The sequence below is a fragment of the Grammomys surdaster genome, unplaced genomic scaffold (assembly GCF_004785775.1).
Source record: "Grammomys surdaster isolate TR1022 unplaced genomic scaffold, NIH_TR_1.0 317, whole genome shotgun sequence".
Lineage (NCBI taxonomy): Eukaryota > Metazoa > Chordata > Mammalia > Rodentia > Muridae > Grammomys > Grammomys surdaster.
Window position 1 is genome coordinate 1,381,191 of NW_021604736.1, and position 20,393 is coordinate 1,401,583.

At 44.4% G+C, this 20,393-nt stretch overlaps 1 protein-coding gene across 9 annotated transcripts in view; it reads right to left on the minus strand.

Moving 5' to 3' along the window:
- The window catches only part of Fgf1 (fibroblast growth factor 1), an 88,583-nt gene that overhangs the window by 6,782 nt on the left and 61,408 nt on the right, over positions 1 to 20,393 (minus strand). For 6 of the 9 annotated variants that reach the window (XM_028777900.1, XM_028777898.1, XM_028777891.1 and 3 more), the window contains 2 exons: positions 12,409 to 12,611; positions 1,280 to 1,383 (listed from right to left, as the gene is read on the minus strand). In XM_028777900.1, coding sequence (XP_028633733.1) covers positions 1,280 to 1,383; positions 12,409 to 12,577 — 273 coding nt within the window. In that variant the 5' untranslated portion in view covers positions 12,578 to 12,611. Of the gene's footprint in view, positions 1 to 1,279; positions 1,384 to 12,408; positions 12,612 to 19,862; positions 19,896 to 20,393 lie in introns of all 9 variants that reach the window. The other 3 variants (XM_028777892.1, XM_028777893.1, XM_028777896.1) reach the window with 1 other exon arrangement.

Genomic DNA, 20,393 nt, shown 5'->3' on the forward strand with positions numbered 1-20,393 from the left:
TCATCTTCTCCTGCCCTCTAGCGGGCCATGGGAGAACTGCGCCGTGTCCGCACTAAGCCGGCTTCTTGTGCAGATGCTGCTCTGGCAATTTGATACCTCTGAAGGCGTGACCAGACTAAATCTGCCCTACAGGCTGCCCTTTTTGTAGGCATCATCTTCCTGAAAGGAAATGATTGAGTCACAGAGTACAGGCAAGATTCTTACAAGTGCTCAGATACAGAGACGGGAACACTGAATTCAAAAGCTTTGAAAGTTGGTTTGACCTCTCGTCGCTGCTAATTCTTGGAGCAGAGATACCCAAAGTGGTCAGTCAGATTGCCTCTATTTCTGCCCCTTTCCCACTAAGACAAGGTTTACTCAGTCAAACCAGCATCGAGCTCTGATTCCAAGAAGGAATGAACAGATAATCTAACTACTAACAAACAATTAGATGCCATTTTTTCCACGTGGCTCATTCATCCTTATGGCCCATTCAGCACTTACAAATGAATATCGAATTGAATTCCTAAAATTTGTTTAACATTTTAGGTAATCCTGGAATGGAAGACATTATCTTCAAATTTAAATACAATTGAATTTTTTTAAACTTTAAAGGACTAATTTTGATTTTTATATTTAAAAAAGCATTAAGAAGCTTGGGAGATAAACATACTCAGTAAACTTAACTTCAGCGTCTGGTACCTACATTTAAAAAAAAAAGTAAGGCACAATGGTGTGTTTGTCCTAGCACTGGGTACCAGAAGACTGATGGACCCTGGGGTTTTCTAGCTAGCTAGCCTAGTCTACTTGGCAAGTTCAAGGCTAGTGGAGGACCCTGACTTTTTTTTTCCTTTAAAAGTAGACATTACCTGAGGACTGATACCTGAGGTTGTTCCCTGGTCCTCAGATGCTCATGTGCAAATAGGTGCAACCCCCTGTCCCCCTGGCAGAACATTAAGAGACACATATAGCCCTCACTCACTCAAGAAATATTTTTGGATTGAATGGGTAAGGTAGGATTGGGTGTTCTGATATGAGTGCCTGAAAACTTACTAACGTGCTGGCCACCCTTCCTTTCCCCCCACATCCCTATGATAAGCTGAGTATTTTGAGAGGATACCACAAGAAACTCTTTTATGTCTGTGTCTAAAATAAGGCAAGGTAGAGGGTGGGAATCATACTGGAAAAAACAACAAACAAAGACTAATTGATGGTGTCTCATTTGCATCACTCCATGTAACAAGACTTCTGGAAAACCTCAAGCCTTGGCTGAGTCTGGAGGCGTCAGCCTCATACTTACCGAGCCGTATAAAAGCCCTTCGGTGTCCATGGCCAAGTACTGGCCGGTCTCCGTCCCCTTTATATACACTTCGCCCGCGCTTTCCGCACTGAGCTGCAGCTGAACTGGAATGAAAATAACACAAGTAAAAGTCAACAAACACCACACGTTTGCCAATAGCCCTACAGCCAGGACAGCCGGCCATGGAAAATTCTGCTTATCCGTTTTTGTAGAGCTTCACCGAGGATGAGCCCTCAGTGAATCAAAACAGTAGTTTCCTTTCCTTTCTGCTCCAGGGAGAGCTGTCCAAGGCAATTACATTCCTGAAGAAAAGTGAGACAAGGGCTGGCTTGCCAGCCCATCTACCCTGTGTGTACCTGCTTAGTTCCTCTGTCCTCTACCTCTGTCACCTGAAGGAAAATGATTACAGGGACAAGTGATACTGGTTCCCCTAGTTATGCTCCCCCCCCCCCAGAGTTCTTGGAGTACAGCTGTCCTTGTAGAACAGGCAGTGGCAGCTGCTTTAGCTGTCACCCTGCTGGATGCAACCACACCTTTGCGACAAAGAGGGATGTGATGGCAGATTGGGAATGTTTTAAACCCAGAAGTTATTTAGGTTTATTTCCTAGAGAGGGGAGAGTTCCTGGGAGTCAGGACTCACCCACAATGAAGTTCAGTGAACCCCTCAACCTCTAGGACATCCCAAATGAGGCCTGGATGAGAGGAAGTGCTCAGGAGAGGATGCTGGGAATCAAATCCAGGTCCTCTGGGAGAGCAGCCAGTGCTCTTGACTGCTGAGCCATCTCTCCAGCCTGTTTGCTAGCTGGCTCATCCTCCATTCTGTAGCTATCTGTATCCTAACAGTTGGTCACATCCCGATGGATGAGCTGGTGTTTTCTCCCCCTCTCCCCCTTTGCTCTCCTCATCCTCCAATTCACATACAAGTGACAAGTAATTATGTCACCCCTAGAAGATGTACCTCTCTGTCCTCAGAAATCTGCTTTAGAGACTCCAGACTCCCTCCAACTTCCTATGGTGAGTAGAGTTTATTGAAAGGATCTGGGGAGCTGCTGGCTCCCATGCCCACTGGTCTCCCTAGCTTTGGTCATCCCTGAGAATATGGTCATGAGACCATAGGCCAAAGGACACCCAGGAGCTGCTCTCCCCAGCCTCATATCACTTACTTGCTCCCTCTGCTCTATGTAACTTTGAAGTGTGTGTGTGTGTGTGTGTGTGTGCGCATTCATGCGAGTGCACATGCATATGTGAGCGTGAAGATAAGAAAAATCATGAATGTTGTCTCTCAAGATCTATCCACCTTGTTTTTTGAGACAGAGTCTCTCCTTTGGTCTGGAACCCTCTGATTAGGTTAGACTGTGGCCAGTGAGCCCAGGGACCTGCCTGCTGCTGTCTTCCCGAGCACTGGGATTACAAGCATATGTCATGACACTCAGCTTTTCCACGTGCCTTCTGGCAGCTGATCCTCTGTCCTCATCCTGGCATGGCAAGTATTTTCCTGACTGAGCTATCTCCCTAGCCCTCACCAGACTCTTTTGTTCCCAAGGATCCTATGCCTCTGCCTGGCACCTTCTTCCTCCAGATGTTTACGAGGCTGGCTCTCTTCCTCCTTCAGGTCTCTGGCTAAATATCTTCACAGAGAAGCCACTCAAGTGGCTGTGACCCTCTGCCAGTCGGTCCCGTGGTCTCCATGCCTCTCTAGTGCACAGTCAGCATGTGATTGTTTCATTACTTAGAGCTTTAGCTAGAAGCAGAAAGAAAGAAAGGAAGGGAAGGAATTTTGTCTGTCTTGTCTTGACTCTCGGATCCCTGTATGTATTGTACAGCGTTGTATTACACACAGTGTCCAGTTGGTCTCTGTTGAGTGAATGTCACCAGGCTAATGTTGACAGAGATATTTCTGCCAAGCCATCCTTAACAAGATGTGGTCTTTGAATTGCATTTCCAACACATTCTCTAGTGTTAATGGGGTCACGATGAGAGGCCTCAGGCTGAAGGCTTGATCCTGCACCCCAAACTAGCCCAGAACAGGAAAATCCGTAAGTATAGTGAATAGGTTAGTGGAACCCAAGAATTGGACATGGCATGGAGTGGAGGTAGAAGAGGTTAAGAGCCTTGGAGATTTTTCTTTTTTTTGAAAATCAAAAATAGTAGAGATGTTTGTACAACTTTGTGAAGAAATATTGTAAAGGCCAGTAAGATGGCTCATCGGGGTAAAAGCCACTATTATGTGTACCTAGTGACCTGGATCTTGCAGTAGATTAGGGTTGTTGATTTTTTTTTTTTTTTTTTTTTTTTAGATAGGGTTTCATGTAGCTTAGGCTGGCCTCAAACTTGCTACCTAGCCAAGGATGACCTGAATTGTCAGTTCTCTCGCCTCTATTACCCGAGTACTAGAATCCCAGGCTTGTGTCTCCATAGTCAGGGAGGAAGGTTGTTTGTTTGTTTGTTTTTACAGCATTTCATTTCCTAGTTGTGTCTCTTGCTGCAGGGCGAGGTGAGGTTAAGTTCTTTCCTTCTGTGAAATCCCTTGGAAAGGTCTGACCGAGGTAAACAAGAGCTGGGTCCTGCCTAGCTCATGACCTCAGCCCTCAGCTAGGGTGACAGTCGGCTCAAGACTTTCCTCTAGAAATATTATTTCTCCAGGATGTCCAAGTTTCATAGCTCATTTTCACTGGGTTTCTTTCTGGCTGAGTTTCCTGCACAGATATTTTGGTGAGCGGGGCAGGGAGGAAGGCACGTTACCCAGCCTACAGTGCTCACGTTGGAGACTGGCTATCCAAACCCTTCGGTGGGAACTCCATTCTAGTTCTGCAGACCTACACCCTCCCAGCTGCTGGCTACTGGGGACTAACTACCGAGGGAGTAGGAAGTGTGACCTCAGAAAGATGCAGGGTCTGGCCACACAGCACGTCCCTTCCTCTGTAGCAGTGGAGTAGGGGCAAGGATCAAAAGCCGTTCTGTGCCCTCGTGTGCACGCATGCGTGGTCACTAAGTTTATGCACAGTGCCAGATACGGTCCAAGCTTACACAGGACTAGAGAGACAGACACACAAACCCGTGACTCAGCAGCTCAGTAACAAAAGCAGATACAAGAGTAAAAAGGACAATTAATGTTACCACCTTTCCGCCACCCTGTTACTCTGTCCCTCTTTCTGTCATCTCTCCCACTTTCTTTGTTGTAGAGAAAAGCTAGAGATAACATACAGTGAAGAGAGGCAAATAAGAAATCCCTGATGAAAATTTCATAAGAAGCATGAGCTAGTGTGTACATCTCACGGACCCATGTGTGCAAAGTGTAAAACTTACTAGATACCAGCCAGGCAGGTATATCTAGCAGCTGCCTTGGGAAAGCTGAAAAGGTGGACAGGAGACAGGGGTCAGGGGACTGGGGATTTGGGATTTACAGCAGGGATGGGGGAATTGGATTCATCCCCATGTTCTCTCTAGTTCTATACAATCAGTTCTGCAACCATCTCTGGGTCCTGGGTTGATGGGATTTGCTGGTCTTTGGTCTGTATCTAGTACATGGTTTTGTGTTGTAACCACATACACATGAGCTGTTATGAAGTTTTTCTATCAAAGGTTCACCATGTCCCACAATTCTTCCTGCCTTTCGGGGTGGAAATGTTTTAAAGGTCTGTTTCTACTCAATGGACAGACCCTTAGAGCTATCCTAGATTTTTGTCCTTTTCCTTCTTCCCTTCCTTCCTTCTTTTCTTCCTTCCTTCCTTCTTTTCTTCCTTCCTTCCTTCTTTTCTTCCTTCCTTCCTTCTTTTCTTCCTTCCTTCCCTCTTTTCTTCCTTCCTTCCTTCCTTCCTTCCTTCCTTCCTTCCTTCCTTCCTTCCTTCCCTTCTTCCTTTCTTCCTTCTTTCTTTCCTTCCCTTCTCTCTCCTTTTGTATTTTAAAAAAGATTTATTTATTTTAGGTGAGCACAATGTTCACTGTCGCTGTCTCTGTCTTCAGACATACCAGAAGGGGGCATGATTGTGAGCCACCATGTGGTTGCTGGGAATTGAACTCAGGACCTCTGGAAGAACAGTTAGTACTCTTAACCCCTGAGCCATCTCTCCAGCTCCCTTTGTCCTTTTTTTTAAATTGTGTGTGTATGAAGTGTGTGTGGGAGGGGTGTGCATACTATGATACAAGTGTAGAAGTCAGAAGACAACTTTGTGGAGTCAGTTCTTTCTTTCTAAAACCTTTACATGGATTCTAGTAAAATCAAAACTAAACCAAACCACATTCAGTTTTTAGACTTGCAAGCAAGTGCTTTACCTACCAAGCTACATTGCTGGCCCAAAGACTCGATTCTTGCTCCTGGTGATCTCTAAAGTGATCTGTGACCCATCTCAGGCTTGAGTCAGGGAATCCATAAGATGGGGATGTCCTTAGGACCCAGAAGTACCAGGGATGGGGTGCAGGATGGGATGGGGGTCACAGGAGCCCTACTTTCTCTATATTCAACACTGCCACCAGGTGAATGGTGTGCTCACTGTGAGAGACACCCTGCTGTCTGTGTGCAGGAAGGACAGCAGCTCTGGGCACTTCAAATTGCTTGTTATTGAAAACCAGAGTCTGCAGCTAGTTGAGTACTTCCTTTAGCTCAGTTCCGAAACGGAGACTGCAGATTTTGATTTAGCTGAACAGGAAACAGCTTTCTAAAGGCAGTCTAGTGGTCGATAGGAAATTCTTTTAGAAATTCAGAGCCTTATAAAAATTGACTTGAGGAGAATTGGAAAAGGCTTCCGTGGTAGATTTTTTTTTTTTTAAACTGACAGTGTGTTACTCTGTAGCTCAGGCTGACCTGTCAGTTGCAGTGATTCTCCTGCCTCAGGCTCCCAAATACTATTATGGCAAGCACAACAGTGCCTTCTCCAAGTGTCTGGTGGATCTGCCTAAGTTTCCTGAGGAGAAGTCAGGCTTGTACCTTTAGGTGTTTTGTTTCTGGTTTTGGTTTTAGGTGCTGGGCACTGAACCTAGGACCTCATTTGTGGTAAGCATGGATGTTGAAGACTGTTGGCTTGAGAATATAAAACATACATATCAGCCTGAAATGTACTAAGATCACCTTGGTGGCTCACACTCTGATGCTCCATGCTCACTGTTCATCACCCTGTGGTCTCTGGGTACTTACAGCTCCCTTCTGAAGTGAAGCCCAGTGCTTTCCAGAGGCTCCACCAGCCTCCACCTGGGTACTAGTCCCTTAGGCCTAAGGAACAGCTGGTGTCTGTTTTCCTATCTGTGACCGTAAGCTTCCACGCTGTCGTAACCGAAGCTTGTTCATAGAGAGGCACATGATCTCTTACTTTCTAAGAGCAGAAAGAAGGGAAAAGAATCCAAGGCAGCTAGTGTCAAGAGCAGTGAGCTCTGGGGCACACCCCATGTCCACTCCTGTTCTGTGCTAGGGATCTTTACTGCTAAGGCGACAGCTGGTGTCTTGGGCTGGGACGCCAGAGAGGAGCGCCTTGCTCCTGTGTGGCATGGCCTGCCCTTTATGCCTGCTGCCCAGGGAGAGGCCACAGAGATTACGTGCCCAGTTTATTCTGGGTTGGAGACTTCCCGTCCTTGGTTGTGTTTACTCAGAGTGAGGTCAGCCTCATTCAGAACTCAGCCAGGTTGTTTTATGTCAGTGGAGTTTATAATTAAAGTGTAACCACAAACCAGGCTTTGCAAAACATTAAAGACAGAGAAGAGGAAAAATGGACTGGAGGGGGGAAAATTCCAGTGGTTTTCAGTGTGTGTGTGCGTGTGTGTGCGTGTGTGTGTGTGTGTGTGTGTGTGTACATATGGAAGAGTTTGTAACATTTGTGAAGGTGTCGTGTCTTTTAACATCTGGAAAGAAGTCAGGAAATTTTCTTATTTAGTCCAGAGATTGACTGACACATTTGTGTGTGCGTATTCATATGTATAATGTAGGTTCTCTAGAAGAATCCTCTTATAATCAAATGAGGGGTCTTGGTTAGACTCAGGGGCCCTGGAGGCTGATGTACCACAGATGGCAGGCTGGCGCATCCTGTTGGGGGGACATTCCTTCCTGTAGGTCCGCCCCTCTCTTTGGCTGCAGCAACAGGGCCCAGACCTCCCCAATGTGGTTATTTGGAAAGCTGTTCTGACTTGGAGTCCAAGCTGGTGGGGAATAGAGTGCCTTTACCATTAAATGTGGACTCCCATCAGACCAGACAACGGAAGTCTGCACTCCCCCCAAACAGTATATGGGGAGGGATTTCACTGGAGTGTGGTCTGCTTGGATCCAGGGCAATGCACTAAGATCCTTTGGACCAGCAAACTCCCCTGGTACCTTTAGGATGTGGCTAGATTTATAAATATTTGATTGGCACACACTCTGCTGGAGAACATTTCCATCTGTGTGGTGAATGGTGCCGAGGATCCCCCTCTCCTACCCCCAGTCTCCTTTCTACGTGCTGGGGGGATGTTGGGGGGGGTTGTGGCCTCCACAAGGAGGCTGGAGCTTAGGGATGGTCAGGAGTGTGCCATTCCTGTCTCTACAGCTGCTATTCCAGTTGTTGATCTCATGGAAGAGTAAGTCCTGGCATGCCTTCTCCAGAGAGGAAACTCCGGAGGAGAAGCAGACAAGCGTAGAACTCTTTGCCTTGGTGGCCTCTGTGCCAGGGAAGTTAAATGGGAAGTACCTGATGGGCTATGGCTTGGGCAGACTGTGGCTCTGTGCCCAGTTGCAGGAGTTCCGATTGAGACAGCCCCAGAGAAGCTGGGGTGTAAAGTCACTGAAAGTACTGTGAACACGTTTAACATTTATTGAATGGCCAGCTATCAGTCCTAGGGAGGAAGGCAATGACAACCACGGAGAATGTCACCCTTTTGGACATTTAGGTGCCTGACAGTGTGCTTGCTGGACACCCTCAGAAACATCATATCTCACATCCCTACTATCTAGTGATATAGATAACTGTTAGCATGCTTGTTTTCAAAACAAGGAAACTGAGGCACAGAGAGGAAAAGTGACTGCCACAAGGTAAACCTGGTAAATACAGTAAGAAGACATCAGTCTGTCCTTGCCTGTCTGTACCATGTGATAGGATAAACACACCAATGTAATTAGTTTCTGGGTTAGTACCAGGGTGCTGGGATCCTCAGGGAAAGCAGGTTAGTATTAGGACAGAGAGATAGGCTCCACACACTGTCCCTGTGAGGAGATGGTCACATCATGTTAGCTTTTGGGTTTTCAGCACGATGGTTACTTGTGACCTCCAAGGTCTGATGTTAGCTGGAAATGACTATGCAGGGCCTAGCATGTGTCAGTGCTTGACCAGCATTTCTTGAGATACTGTTGGATTTAAATCTCTCTGCCAACAATACGAGTCCGTGGTTCATCAAATTAAATGCTCACTGGGTACTTAACCAAGGGACAGTCAATATGCTGGACACAAAAGCCACAGCATGGAGCATCAAGAGCCAGAGTCCTTGTCCTCAGGGGGCTCTGCAGGAGAGAATCCAGTAAATAAACAGACAAGTAAATGCAGAAGTGTAGCGGCAAGGAGTGAGGCACCGGTCTGTGGCATCCCTCACACATCCCTGTCCAAAATGGACTTTCAGCTACTTGTCTCTCAGGACCAGCCTTCTGCTGTCAGAAGCTACCTTTTCACATACTGCATCTCCATGGATCTCAGAATCTGCTGTCACCAATGTCATGCTCATCTCTACACTGTGTCAGTGTAGCTAGTGTTATATTATGTACAGATGACTGCCTGCAGCTATGTCCCAAGTCTTGGTGAAGCCACAAGCTCACCACCAGGCTCCTTCTACAGCAATTCGGTTGAGACATTTTACTTAAATCTATTTTAGGATAGTCAGTGCACAGCATCCTCCAGAGGTTGAGGCCATGGATAAGGTACCTGGGAACTGTGTCTCCCAAGGGTAAGACAGACAAATTTGGGTAATCTCCTTACTCTGACCACAGCATGTCAACTCACTGAGGACAAATAGATACTGTGAAAGGAATTAGTTTTGTGTCTTGCAGGGCCCCAAAGCAAGTTGCATTTTGTGGCTTTTATAATTTACCTAAGTATCTGACTGGCTTTTAGGGGTGCTCTTCCTTCAGGAAGCTTTGGAATATGGCTCTGCCTGTTTCCACAGCCTCTCATTATGCTCAGACCAATGATCAAAGACTAGAACTCCCAATTGGCAGACTGTGTGTGTATGTGTATTATACCTCTCCAAGGCTTTCATTCCAAACTGCCCAAAGCTGACTGGTTCTCGGAGGCCCGAGGTTCTGAACAGTAGTGCCGACGCTAGGCAGAAGAGGGCGACAGATCCACACTCAGGGAGAGCTCCCATGCCTGGATTGCCCTCTGTGGCAGGCTGATTGGTACTGTGAGGGCCACAGAGTGAGGCTAGCACTCGAATTCCACAGGGGGAGGAAGTTGAGTCTCAATGAGATGAAAAGACTGCCCCAAATTAGGCCTCTGGGGACACTGGAGATTAGAAGTCTCATTGGACAACTTGAAGCTTCTCTCCCAGAGCACTTCACGCAAAACAGAGAGAATCCTAATTGTCTGGTTAGTAAGTGGCAGGGTAGGGCATGAGCACCAGCATTCCAGGGCCCTGACAGCAGAGGGTAGGCACGTTGTCCATTGTGGTTTCAACTGGTCCAGGGTAGATTGCTGCCTACTTACTGCAGGATTGACGTCTGTCCCCTTGGTCCTTGTTCTTTGTTTCAGAGTAAGCACACAATAAGCTCATATAACTGCTTTGAAGGTTGGCAGAGATGTTCTGAGTTAAAGCCTCAATCCAGCCCTTTGTTTCAGGTTGTGTATCCATACACTGCAGGAGGTTTGTAGGCTGTGGGTTGTAACAGCAATGTGCTGAACCGTTACTCTGGGCCAGGCAGGCACTGTACCCAAAACGGTTACTATATTATTTCATTTAACTCTCCCAAGAAACCTGTGATCAGTATTCTCACTTTTTCATTTAGAAAAATAAGGCCTGAAAATGTGTGCCTAAGTTCACATGACACATGCTCCTGAGCAATGTTGGGTTCCCAAGGCTTCTGACAGCTTGAGCCCTATAGCCAAATCCCACCACAAGCTGTCCCAGTATGACGCACCCAGAGACACCCTATTCTGTTAATGATAGAATGATCATAGTGAAGGCGCATGATATTTGTCCAGAAACTCAGGATTGTAGGTTCCTGTTGTGCTGAAGTTTAGGTTTCGAAGAACTAGGCAAATCTTAAAAGAAGCATGTCACTTCGATTGATTGCCCATTGGTTCAGAAAGTTGATCAGACTAAGTCTAAACATTTAAAGTTAGAGGAATTAAAGCTTGATCCCCTGAGCTGTGTTACTATATTATACTATATTGCTTTCTGGGGAAGGAGGAGACAAAGCGGTCACACATCCCAGTTACATGTGCATCTGAGACTGCACGGAGGAGTATCTCTGAAGCCACCACTCTACTGAGTCTGTGAGGTATGGTACCGACACCAGGTACAATTAAACATCTAACACACAAGCCATCCCATCAGCAGTGTATAGTATAATGGGGTATTTGTCATGTGAACTTGGACACAAACTTTCAGGTCTTATTTTTGTGATTAAGACATGAGAATACTGAACACAGGTTTCTTGAGAGAGTTATATGACATAATACAGCAATACAACCTTTGCTTCTGACTATTCTCGCCTGTACCTTCTGAGTGTTGAGATCCTAGGTGGGTGATACCACGTCCAGTTTTTCTATTGCTGGGCCTCCCATGTTAGGCAAGTACTCTGGGCTACATACAGCTTTGGCACAAACTTGGTTTGTTGCTTTTTTTTAATGTTCTAGAATCTCTCTCTCTGTCTCTCTCTCTCTGTCTCTGTCTCTCTCTCTCTCTCTCTCTCTCTCTCTCTTTCTCTCTCTCTCTCTCTTTCTCTGGCTTATTCTGGTACCTATTCTTCATAGAGTAGAAACCTGTAGGAGGCCTGCTTGAAGACAAGCTATCAAAACAAAACCCCCAAATCATAAGCCTGTGCCAGCTGCAAGCCGGAGTGCCTGCCTTTTGGGGGAAGGAGGAGACAAAGCCATCACCCATCCCAGTTACATATGCCTCTGAGGCTGCGCGGAGGGGTTTCCCTGAAGCCATTGCACTGGCCCTGCAAAGTGTAGTACCCACACCAGGTACAAATAAACATCGACCACACATCAGCAGTCTGCATCCCACTTTCAAGCCCGTCCCATAGAACCTTGCTTCCACCTGTGTTCTCTCTGTCTCCTGACTTCACTCCTTGGTTTCTTCTCTTAGCTTGCAGCATTTCTGGCTCTTGAGATTGCTGTTCCTCTAAGCAGAGATCAAATCTGACTTTTGGCTTCCCTACAACATCTAATACCCTAGTGGTACTCAGGGAATGTCTGACTCTTAGTAGAAAGCAGATACCTACACACACACACACACACACACACACACACACACACACACACACCAGCACTAGAAGTAGTGAGTAGGTAGTTTCTTTCCCCTAAGTCATACCTCCATTTATCAACGAGGTCTGAAAGCCAGGCTGCTAGGAAAGCCCAGAATTGTCAGCCTCTGGCTCTGTGGCTCTCATCTTTGGCTCCATTAGTGTCTGGAGAATGACTTTACCCCTCCTGCACAGCACAGCCACATCTGCACACTGTGCTGCAGGAGAGCTGCATAATTTATAATGTGTTAGTCTGCGGTTGGAGACTAGGATTCTCAAATCAAGCCCAGTGGAGACATCACCTGGAGAATCTGTTAACTTGAAATTGAAGCCATATCTTTGTTCAGGATTTCCCAACCCTGCTCATCAGGTTCTTCCCATTGTGGAGTGAATAGGCCCTTGTCTGGCTGGGGTTGGGGGGGGAGGACCTTATGTTAGTTTATAAACCTGGGGGTGGGGAGCAGTGATTAAATTCTGCCAAAAGTTATATCAGGTCAGCAGAGAATCCTTCCAAAAGTTTGCAGTGAGATGTAATTAGCTAAGGGTAGCCCACAGTTCCTCATCTTCCAAAGCCAGCCCCTTGGTATATGTGCGTTACCTTACTTCTCAGTGCATTCTGCCTACATAGAGCCTTGGAAAACCGATTCCTGCCCCCCTCCCGTGCTGGACTAGGGAAGACAAAAACCCATTGAGTGTAATTCAAATGGCTGCTTACTGTGCTGGTCGCTCCTGTCCCTTGTCCCATCCACTGTGCCGTCGGGAAGGATCCTCAAGAAGTGGCCCCCGTTGCTGCAGTAGAGTAGTTTGGGTTTTTTGTAGTTTCCTAGAGGCAGATTGAACCTCTCGGTCAGGGCTGTGAAGGTTGTGATCTCCCCTTCGGCCATGGCTCAGCAGCAACCGGTGATGGTACGCTAGGCACTGAAAGAAATGAAACGCACCTGTAGACCGTTCTTCCAGTGAAGGTGTGATGGACATAGTCAGGAAGAGAAGGGTCACTCGAGGCCACAGACTGCTCAGGTGATACCCAAAGTGGATAGGTCTGTGGGGTGGCCGGTAGTAGAAGAAGGGATGGTTCCTGGCCTGAGAGGTTTTCAAGCCAATTCTCTCTTCTCAATTGGGCACAACCTTGCAACAAACTAGATTTTTTTTTTCGAGACAGGGTTCCTCTGTGTAGCCTTGGCTGTCCTGGAACTCACTCTGTAGACCAGGCTGGCCTCGAACTCAGAAATCCGCCTGCCTCTGCCTCCCAAGTGCTGGGATTAAACATGTGTGCCACCACCGCCCGGCTAACAAACTAGATTTTTTCCATTTTTTTTTTTAAGAACTTCAAGTTTAATCATTTGGTCAAAAAGAAAAGCAATATAGTATTATGTCTTGGTCCCTCCTTCTGGTCTACACACATCTTCAAATTAAAGACTCAAATTGCACTAAAATAACACCTGGGCTAAAACCCACAAAAGCCAAGAGGCCACGGCTGAGGTTTGCTTTCCACCCTCACACTGTTTTGACTAGGTACTGCCAAGCCAGAGGGGGGCAGAGGTCACAGAAGGCCTGGACGTTTGAGCACCTGTGAACCAAGGGTGCTGCAGGGCCAACAAAGGGTTAATATGTATGAAGACTGTCTAAGTTTGCTGGAGGAAGGAAAGGATGCAGAGAAGGGAAGGAAGAAGAGAAGAAGGGCTTGGGGCTTTTAAAAGGAAGCATTGCACCAAGGACACTTTCTGAGACAGAGCATTTGAAGGCTGTGCTTGGCCATAGTCTTTGTCATAGTCTTCCACAGACCCTCTTATCACATGGTGAACTCAGGTCTGTCCTTGTGTCCAGACCATCTTCCCTTAATTGTTTTCTAATATAATCTGTACACAGATATAGCTAATTTAATATACACTAAACTATAATATATAGACATATACTAATATAACATTTTATATTATATATATAGTATATAAATTCATAGTGGTATAAAATATATCAATTATTGACACAGGATACTTGAAAACAAAATCAATAAGAGAGAGAATTTTAAGCCATGTATTTGCCCAACCACTTAGGAGAAGAAAGTTCTAAAAGCTACAAAGACAGTGAAAGTTCTTTGTTTTAATTTGTTTGTTTAAAGAAGAGCATGGAGCTATATATATAGATAAATAATGTATATTATGGTGGTTTTATAATAACAATGATTAACAGTGATCATCATCAACAACATATTTTGTGCTGAAGATAATATTTATTAATTTAACCACAATCTTTTAATGTGGATCCTAATACTCCCATTATAAAAATTAAAACAGGGGCTGGAGAGATGGCTCAGCAGTTAAGAGCACTGACTGCTCTTCCAGAGGCCCTGAGTTCAATTCCCAGCAATCACTTAATGGCTTACAACCATCTGTAATGGGATCCAACGCCCTCTTCTGGTATGTTTGAAGACAGTGACAGTGTACTCACATACATAAAATAAACAAACAAAAAAAACCTTTAAAAAATCTTTAAAAAAATTTAAAAAAAGCTTGGAAGTGTTAAATTGCTTGTGTAATGTCAACAACAAGAAGGTAAATCTCATCCTGGCAGTGGTGGTGCACACCTTTAATCCCAGCACTGGGGAGGCAGAGGCAGGTGGATTTCTGAGTTCGAGGCCAGCCTGGTCTACAGAGTGAGTTCCAGGACAGCCAGGGCTACACAGAGAAACCCTGTCTCAAAAAGAAAAAAAAAAAAAAGAAAAAGAAAAAAAGAAAAAAAAGAAAAAAGAAAAGAAAAAAAGAAAAGAAAGAAAAAGAAAGAAGATAAGTCTCAGGATGAGTCAGGGAACACAAAGCCCCAGTTTACACTTAATTGCAGAGGTTACATGATTTCATTGATATGAAAGGCTTGTCCCTCAGGGAACCCAGAGCGATTGGGACCAGAAGTGGGGATTTTACCCATTGCATCAAATGTACACCAGCTCCTCTGAACTTGTCTTTTAGCTTACCATCATGATCGAAATCTCCAGCAACCTCTTTTTCATCTGATTCCTGCTCTCTCTGTAGCAGGATTCCACATAGCTGCTCAGTCCAGAAGAAACTCATGCCAGTGGTCAGCCACAACCCCACATCCCATGCCCTACCAAGTCCTGCGTAAGTACTCATGGGAAACTATTCCATCATCAACCAAAGCATCCACCTGGATATCTTATCTTTGTGACCAGAATCAGAGCCTGAATTGGAAGCATCTACCTTTTTATCTCTACTCTTTGTAAATTTTCCTACTCTGCAGTCCCACAGGCCAGTTATTGACTTCAGTTTCAGCTACTGTTTGGGATGCCCTTGCAAAGATACTCCCCCAATTTAAATATACATATGCTTTCAAAGACAGATTATCACAAAGGCTCCTCAACAAAAATGGTGCAACATTGTTCTTGCCACACAATACAGTAAGATACAGAAAATGTGTGTGTGTGTGTGTGTGTGTGTGTGTGTGTGTGTGTGTGTTTAATATCAGCTGCAGAGGAAGGGTTTGCCTTGTATCACATATTGTGTTTTCCTTGCAAATTCTCAATATTTTCCTTTTTCAACTGTTTTCCCTACTCTCATTCCTTACTCTGCTTCTTTCTGAATCACTTTATTGTTTTCCCCTGAGAAGTGCTGGGGATAGAGTCTCCAGCATATTAACTTGTTTGTTTTGAGGCAGAGTTTCTCTGTGTAGCCTTGGCTACAACTTACTTTGTAGACCAGGCTGGCCTTGAACACATAGAGATCTGCCTACCTCCTCAGTGCTGGGATTAAAGGCATGCACCACCACTGCCCAGGTCTGCATATTAATTTAACATGCACTGTACCACTGAGCTATACCCTAGCTCCCTGGATCCTCTATGATGTAAAGCAAATCGCTCTTTAAAGTGTGACTGATGCACGTGTCTCTCCGTTAGCCCATAGATTCTCCTTCCTTACAATGTCACTAAGAGATCATATAATTTTTTTTTTCATTTAGTTTTATCCCCAAGTATCCCCCACACTTCCTAAGTTGTGTACTTAGTTTTCTGTACAGGAAACAATAGCCACACTGGTATTAATCTTAGTAGAGTAGATCTTTCTTGTTGTCTCAGGGTCTCCTCCAGTGGTGGTTTCTGATTGTATTTCTTATACTTCCTAAGCTGTGTACTTAATTTTCTATACAGGAAACAATAATCATACACTAATGGCTACCACTGGTATTGTCAATCTTAGGAGAGTAGAACTGTCCTGTTATCTTCTCCAGTGGCAGTTTCTGTTTGCATTTACTCTGATATGGGCCAACTACATGTCAAGGATTGCCTTTCTTCAGTCCCAGCTAGAAGTGGCTGTTAGGTTGTTTTCAAAGCTCTGGGCATGGATTTGGCTCTTCCTGCCTGTATCCTTGCCTCTATCAATTGGGATGAAGATGAACAGTTAGATACACCAGAAGGCTGGATGGGGTTAGAGGTACCAACTCTGGCTAAGGATTATACTAATGTTCTCATTTTCGTGTGTGTATAAGTCATGTAGTTTGAATGTTATCTCCTCAGAACCTTTAACAATTCAGTGACATTGGCCAGTACCCAGCAGGTCCTTCTGGTCCTTCTGGAATGCAGTGAGACTTGTGGTATCTACAGTTCTTTATTCTCTGCCTGCTTCTCCTGTAAGCAGGGCAGTCTTGGGATAGCTATACAGTTCGTATGCTTCCCTCTACTAACCCTGTAGCTCGAATTTGCACACGAATGCTGAAAGGTACATGTTGCCTCCTTAAAATACGCCTGCGTGTCGCTCTGCTATGGAGCTGCTGGCTGTGGCAGGTGGATTTATGAATCATCTGAAGCCAGAGAGTGAAGCATGGAAAACCTCCTATTCTTAATTTTATTTACAATTTATCTGTTTTGAGAATCGGACAGTCAATTCTTTGGCTAATCCATTGTTTGCTAGTGGATCTGAATAAAGGAAGTATATGGTGTGGCAAAAACTATAAGGCAGCAACATTAACAGGTCCCCGGAAATTTACACAAATTGCTTCCATAAATGAATTCATCAACTAAGTGAAATCAAGCGCTAAGTATAGTATGGATTTGCAAGCCCTGCTTTTCATTACTATTGTCTGGCATAGTGGCTATCTGGAGAGGGGATTTTCTGTGTGGGAGATGGGGAAGATCAAGTTCACTGGACGGCCTCTCATCCTTTTACAGCAAGCCAGCTCCTGGATTTGAGACACTGCTGAGATTTTAGGAAAGCCAGATGATTGTCTTGGTTTGCTAGTGACAGAAAGGTAAGAGGAACACTAAACCAATGGGAATGTGCATGTTAAAGCTGACAGTCAGTCAGGTGTGGCCTCTGGATCAGACACAGGAAATGGGGAACTTATAGCCTTGTCATTTCTCCATGTGGGATACCAAGTATCTACTGTACAGCCCTGGGCATGAACAGATGGACGGTGGAGGGTGTTGCTGTGCCACTCACCCAGGAGATGTTTCTTCTAATGATCCCCATGCTACCTGCAGCACAGAGTCCTCTAAAGGGTTAATCAAACACAACATTCAAAAAGCACTTGGAAAGGCATAAAAATGTGACCCAACCTGTTAGGCATAAGAGCAGATGGTTCTGTTAAACTGGTTGAAGCCTGGTATGATCTGGGCTAAGCTGTATTTAAGATAGTTTTTTATTATCTTCCATATGTGGCATAAATTAGCTAAGATTCCCTCTTATTAAATCATAAAGGTGATAACAGAGAAGATGAAGGAGGCAAAGATTAACTGTTGTGTAATGGGGAATTCAAGTCATTGTTGCAGATTCAGATATGGGCATTGGACAGTTATGAAAGTGACTCTTGGGGACTGGAGGAAGGTTTATAGTTCTGAGAGCCAAAGACAGACAAACATTGACACCTGTAAATCTGTTTTATCCCCTGTTGCTGTTTACATAACAGAGACTATCCATGTACAAAAGCATTTTGCAATCTGCATAAGGCCATTAAAAATAGTGGGTTTCTATTAAGGGAGTCCTCAAACCTAGCACATATAAAACAGGACTTAGCTTTAGTTCTATATACTGTTCATGTCTCTATAAATGAAACCACCCAGAAGCCTTAGTACTACCCCTAGAGATGTTATCTCACTTTAGATTTTATTAAGTCAGATATGTATGTTAAATGTTAAAAAGAAATAAAATGCATTTTCAGCTAACAGCTAGTAGGGGTTAGAGGGATGAAGCAGAGTAGGTAAAACTGCATTTGTATAAATTATCCAGAAAAAAAATTAGAAAGTTTAAAATGGTATTCAAAAATAGATGAATAAAATCAATCCAAACATATTTATAACTATAATAAATGTAAATGGACTAAATTATTTAGCTAGGAGCTCTTTAAAATCCATGTAGTCATATGTATTTTGATTACAAGAGACACATTTAAAATATAAGCATACAGAATGGTTAAAGCAAAAAGGTAAAACAAATAAACCAGCTTCAGTGGCAGGCACACTATGGACAAGTCAGCAAGACTCAGTCTAAAAAAAAAAAAACAAAAAAAAACCAACCAAGTGGAATGAAGGGGCAGCTTATATGTGGGAGAAAATTCTTATGAGTTGACAAATGACTTGTCAACTGTCGGAAGATTAATATCTAGAATATATAAAGAACTCAAAAAAGTTAAATAAGGGAAAACAGCCTCAAAATATGGACTAAGGAACTAGCCAGAGCGTTCTCAACAGTAGAAATACAGATGAGCAATCACTTTTAAGAACTGATCACCACTCATAGCCATTAGGGAGATGAAAGGGAAAACTACTGTGAGATCCATCTCACCCCAGGCAGAATGGCTGTCATCAAGAGAACAAATGGGAACGTGCTGGTGAGGTGTAGGGAAAGGGGAACCTTTAGTGACAGTTGATAGGACTGGAAATATAGTTGATGACAACATAAACCACAGCAGGACTGTGGCTATCTGTGTGGACGCTTCTCAAAAAGGCGAAACTACAACTCCCAGGAATATGGCCCAGCTACATCATTCCTGAGCATATAGCCAAAGCACTCTTTTGACCCAGCTACACCATTCCTGAATATATAACCAAAGCACTCTTATGTCCTATGGCAGAGTCACGTGCGCCGCCAAGCTCACTGCTGCTGTATTCACAATAGCTATGAGATGTTAATAGCCTAGATGTTAATCAGCGATGAATGGATATCAAAAACGAACATTCGCCAAAGGGGATTTTGTGCACCCATAAAGAAAGGAGAAACATAAAGTTTACAGGAAAAATGGATGGAATTTGAAAATATCACATTAAGTGAGATAACTGGGGTTCAAAAACAATGTGTTCTCTCTGATATGGAGATCCTATCTTCTAATTTTTGTGTTATGTATATTTATGTGAGCATGAGTGTGCATAGAGACTAAACAACTAGAAAGAGGGTCATAGGAGGGGACAAATAGGCTTTAGGGGAGAGGGAAGGTGACAGAACATATGTAGGAGTGGAAGGAAGGGTGCTGGGAATGGGAGGTTTAGGCAGGTATAAGGGGGAGGGAGGTAGAGAGGAGAAGGTTCAGGTAAGGTCAGCCCAAGATAGGCATGTAGAGCAGAGCCATGAAGAGCGACTGGGTAGAGGACTCTGTCAGTAAAAGCCTGGTGCTTAAGGATGAAGCCATGCACTCTGATCCCTGGCATCTATGAAAACACATGGAATGGAATCTGTAATTCTAGGGCTGGTGAGGCAAAGACAGGCAGGTTCCTGAGGCTCAGTGGCCAGCCATTGAGTGAGCTCCAGGTTCAATGAGAGATGCTGTCTCAGAAAACAGTACAGAATGATGGAGGAAGACCCCCAGTGCTGACTTCTAGCCTATGACTACCTGCGTACACAAACATGTACCCATACCCCACACACACATATTCTCTCTCTTTCTCTCAAATAAGTATTTTAAATTTTTAAACATGATAGACAAATAATAATAAAAGGTTAAAAGTTGCCCAGTTACATTAGTATGAAATAAAACAATTGCAAAGTAAAAAGAATGATTAAAAACATCATTCCATCAAAGGAATCATCGAGCAGTGATAAATGGAAAAATTCAACAGATAGACTTGAAATTTCCGAGTTCATGTATATCTGATGACACAGCTTCAGTGTATTCAAGGTTTAAAAAAAAAAACAGACCAAGAAGTTGATAACCTCACAATGATGAGAATCTTTGGCTTACCTTTGCCTTGGACAATAGTACCAATCGATAAACCTACAAAGAAAGATGCAGATGATGGAACGGCATGACCACCGTTGAACTGAATAGCTGTCTGAGAAGATCTTCACTTACCAATAAAGTGACCACCATTACTCTCAGAGATCCATGGGATATTTACCAAGATTGCAAAAGCAAGACTCAACCCAGATAGAAGCATTTGTTTTCCCAGACTCTTGTTTGAATAGAAACCACTCCCACCCATCAGATGGTGGCAAGGCCCTCTCACCTTTCAAAGTTCCCAAGCAGCTTCCTCTTCTCTCCACCTGCCCATGCCGACCCCACGCAACTCCCACCTGGATAGCTGTGGCCTGCGCAGCACACTGGTCTCTAACCTCTAACAACGCTCACTTGAGCCCTACTGTTCAGACCTCCCCACCTCAGAAACCTGAGAGTTGCTCCTTCCAGAAGATGTTTGGCTTGGCAGACTTCTGCTGCCTTTAGGAATAAGTGTAGATTCCTGTCTTGGCCTCTGCGGCTTTCATGATCTGGTCT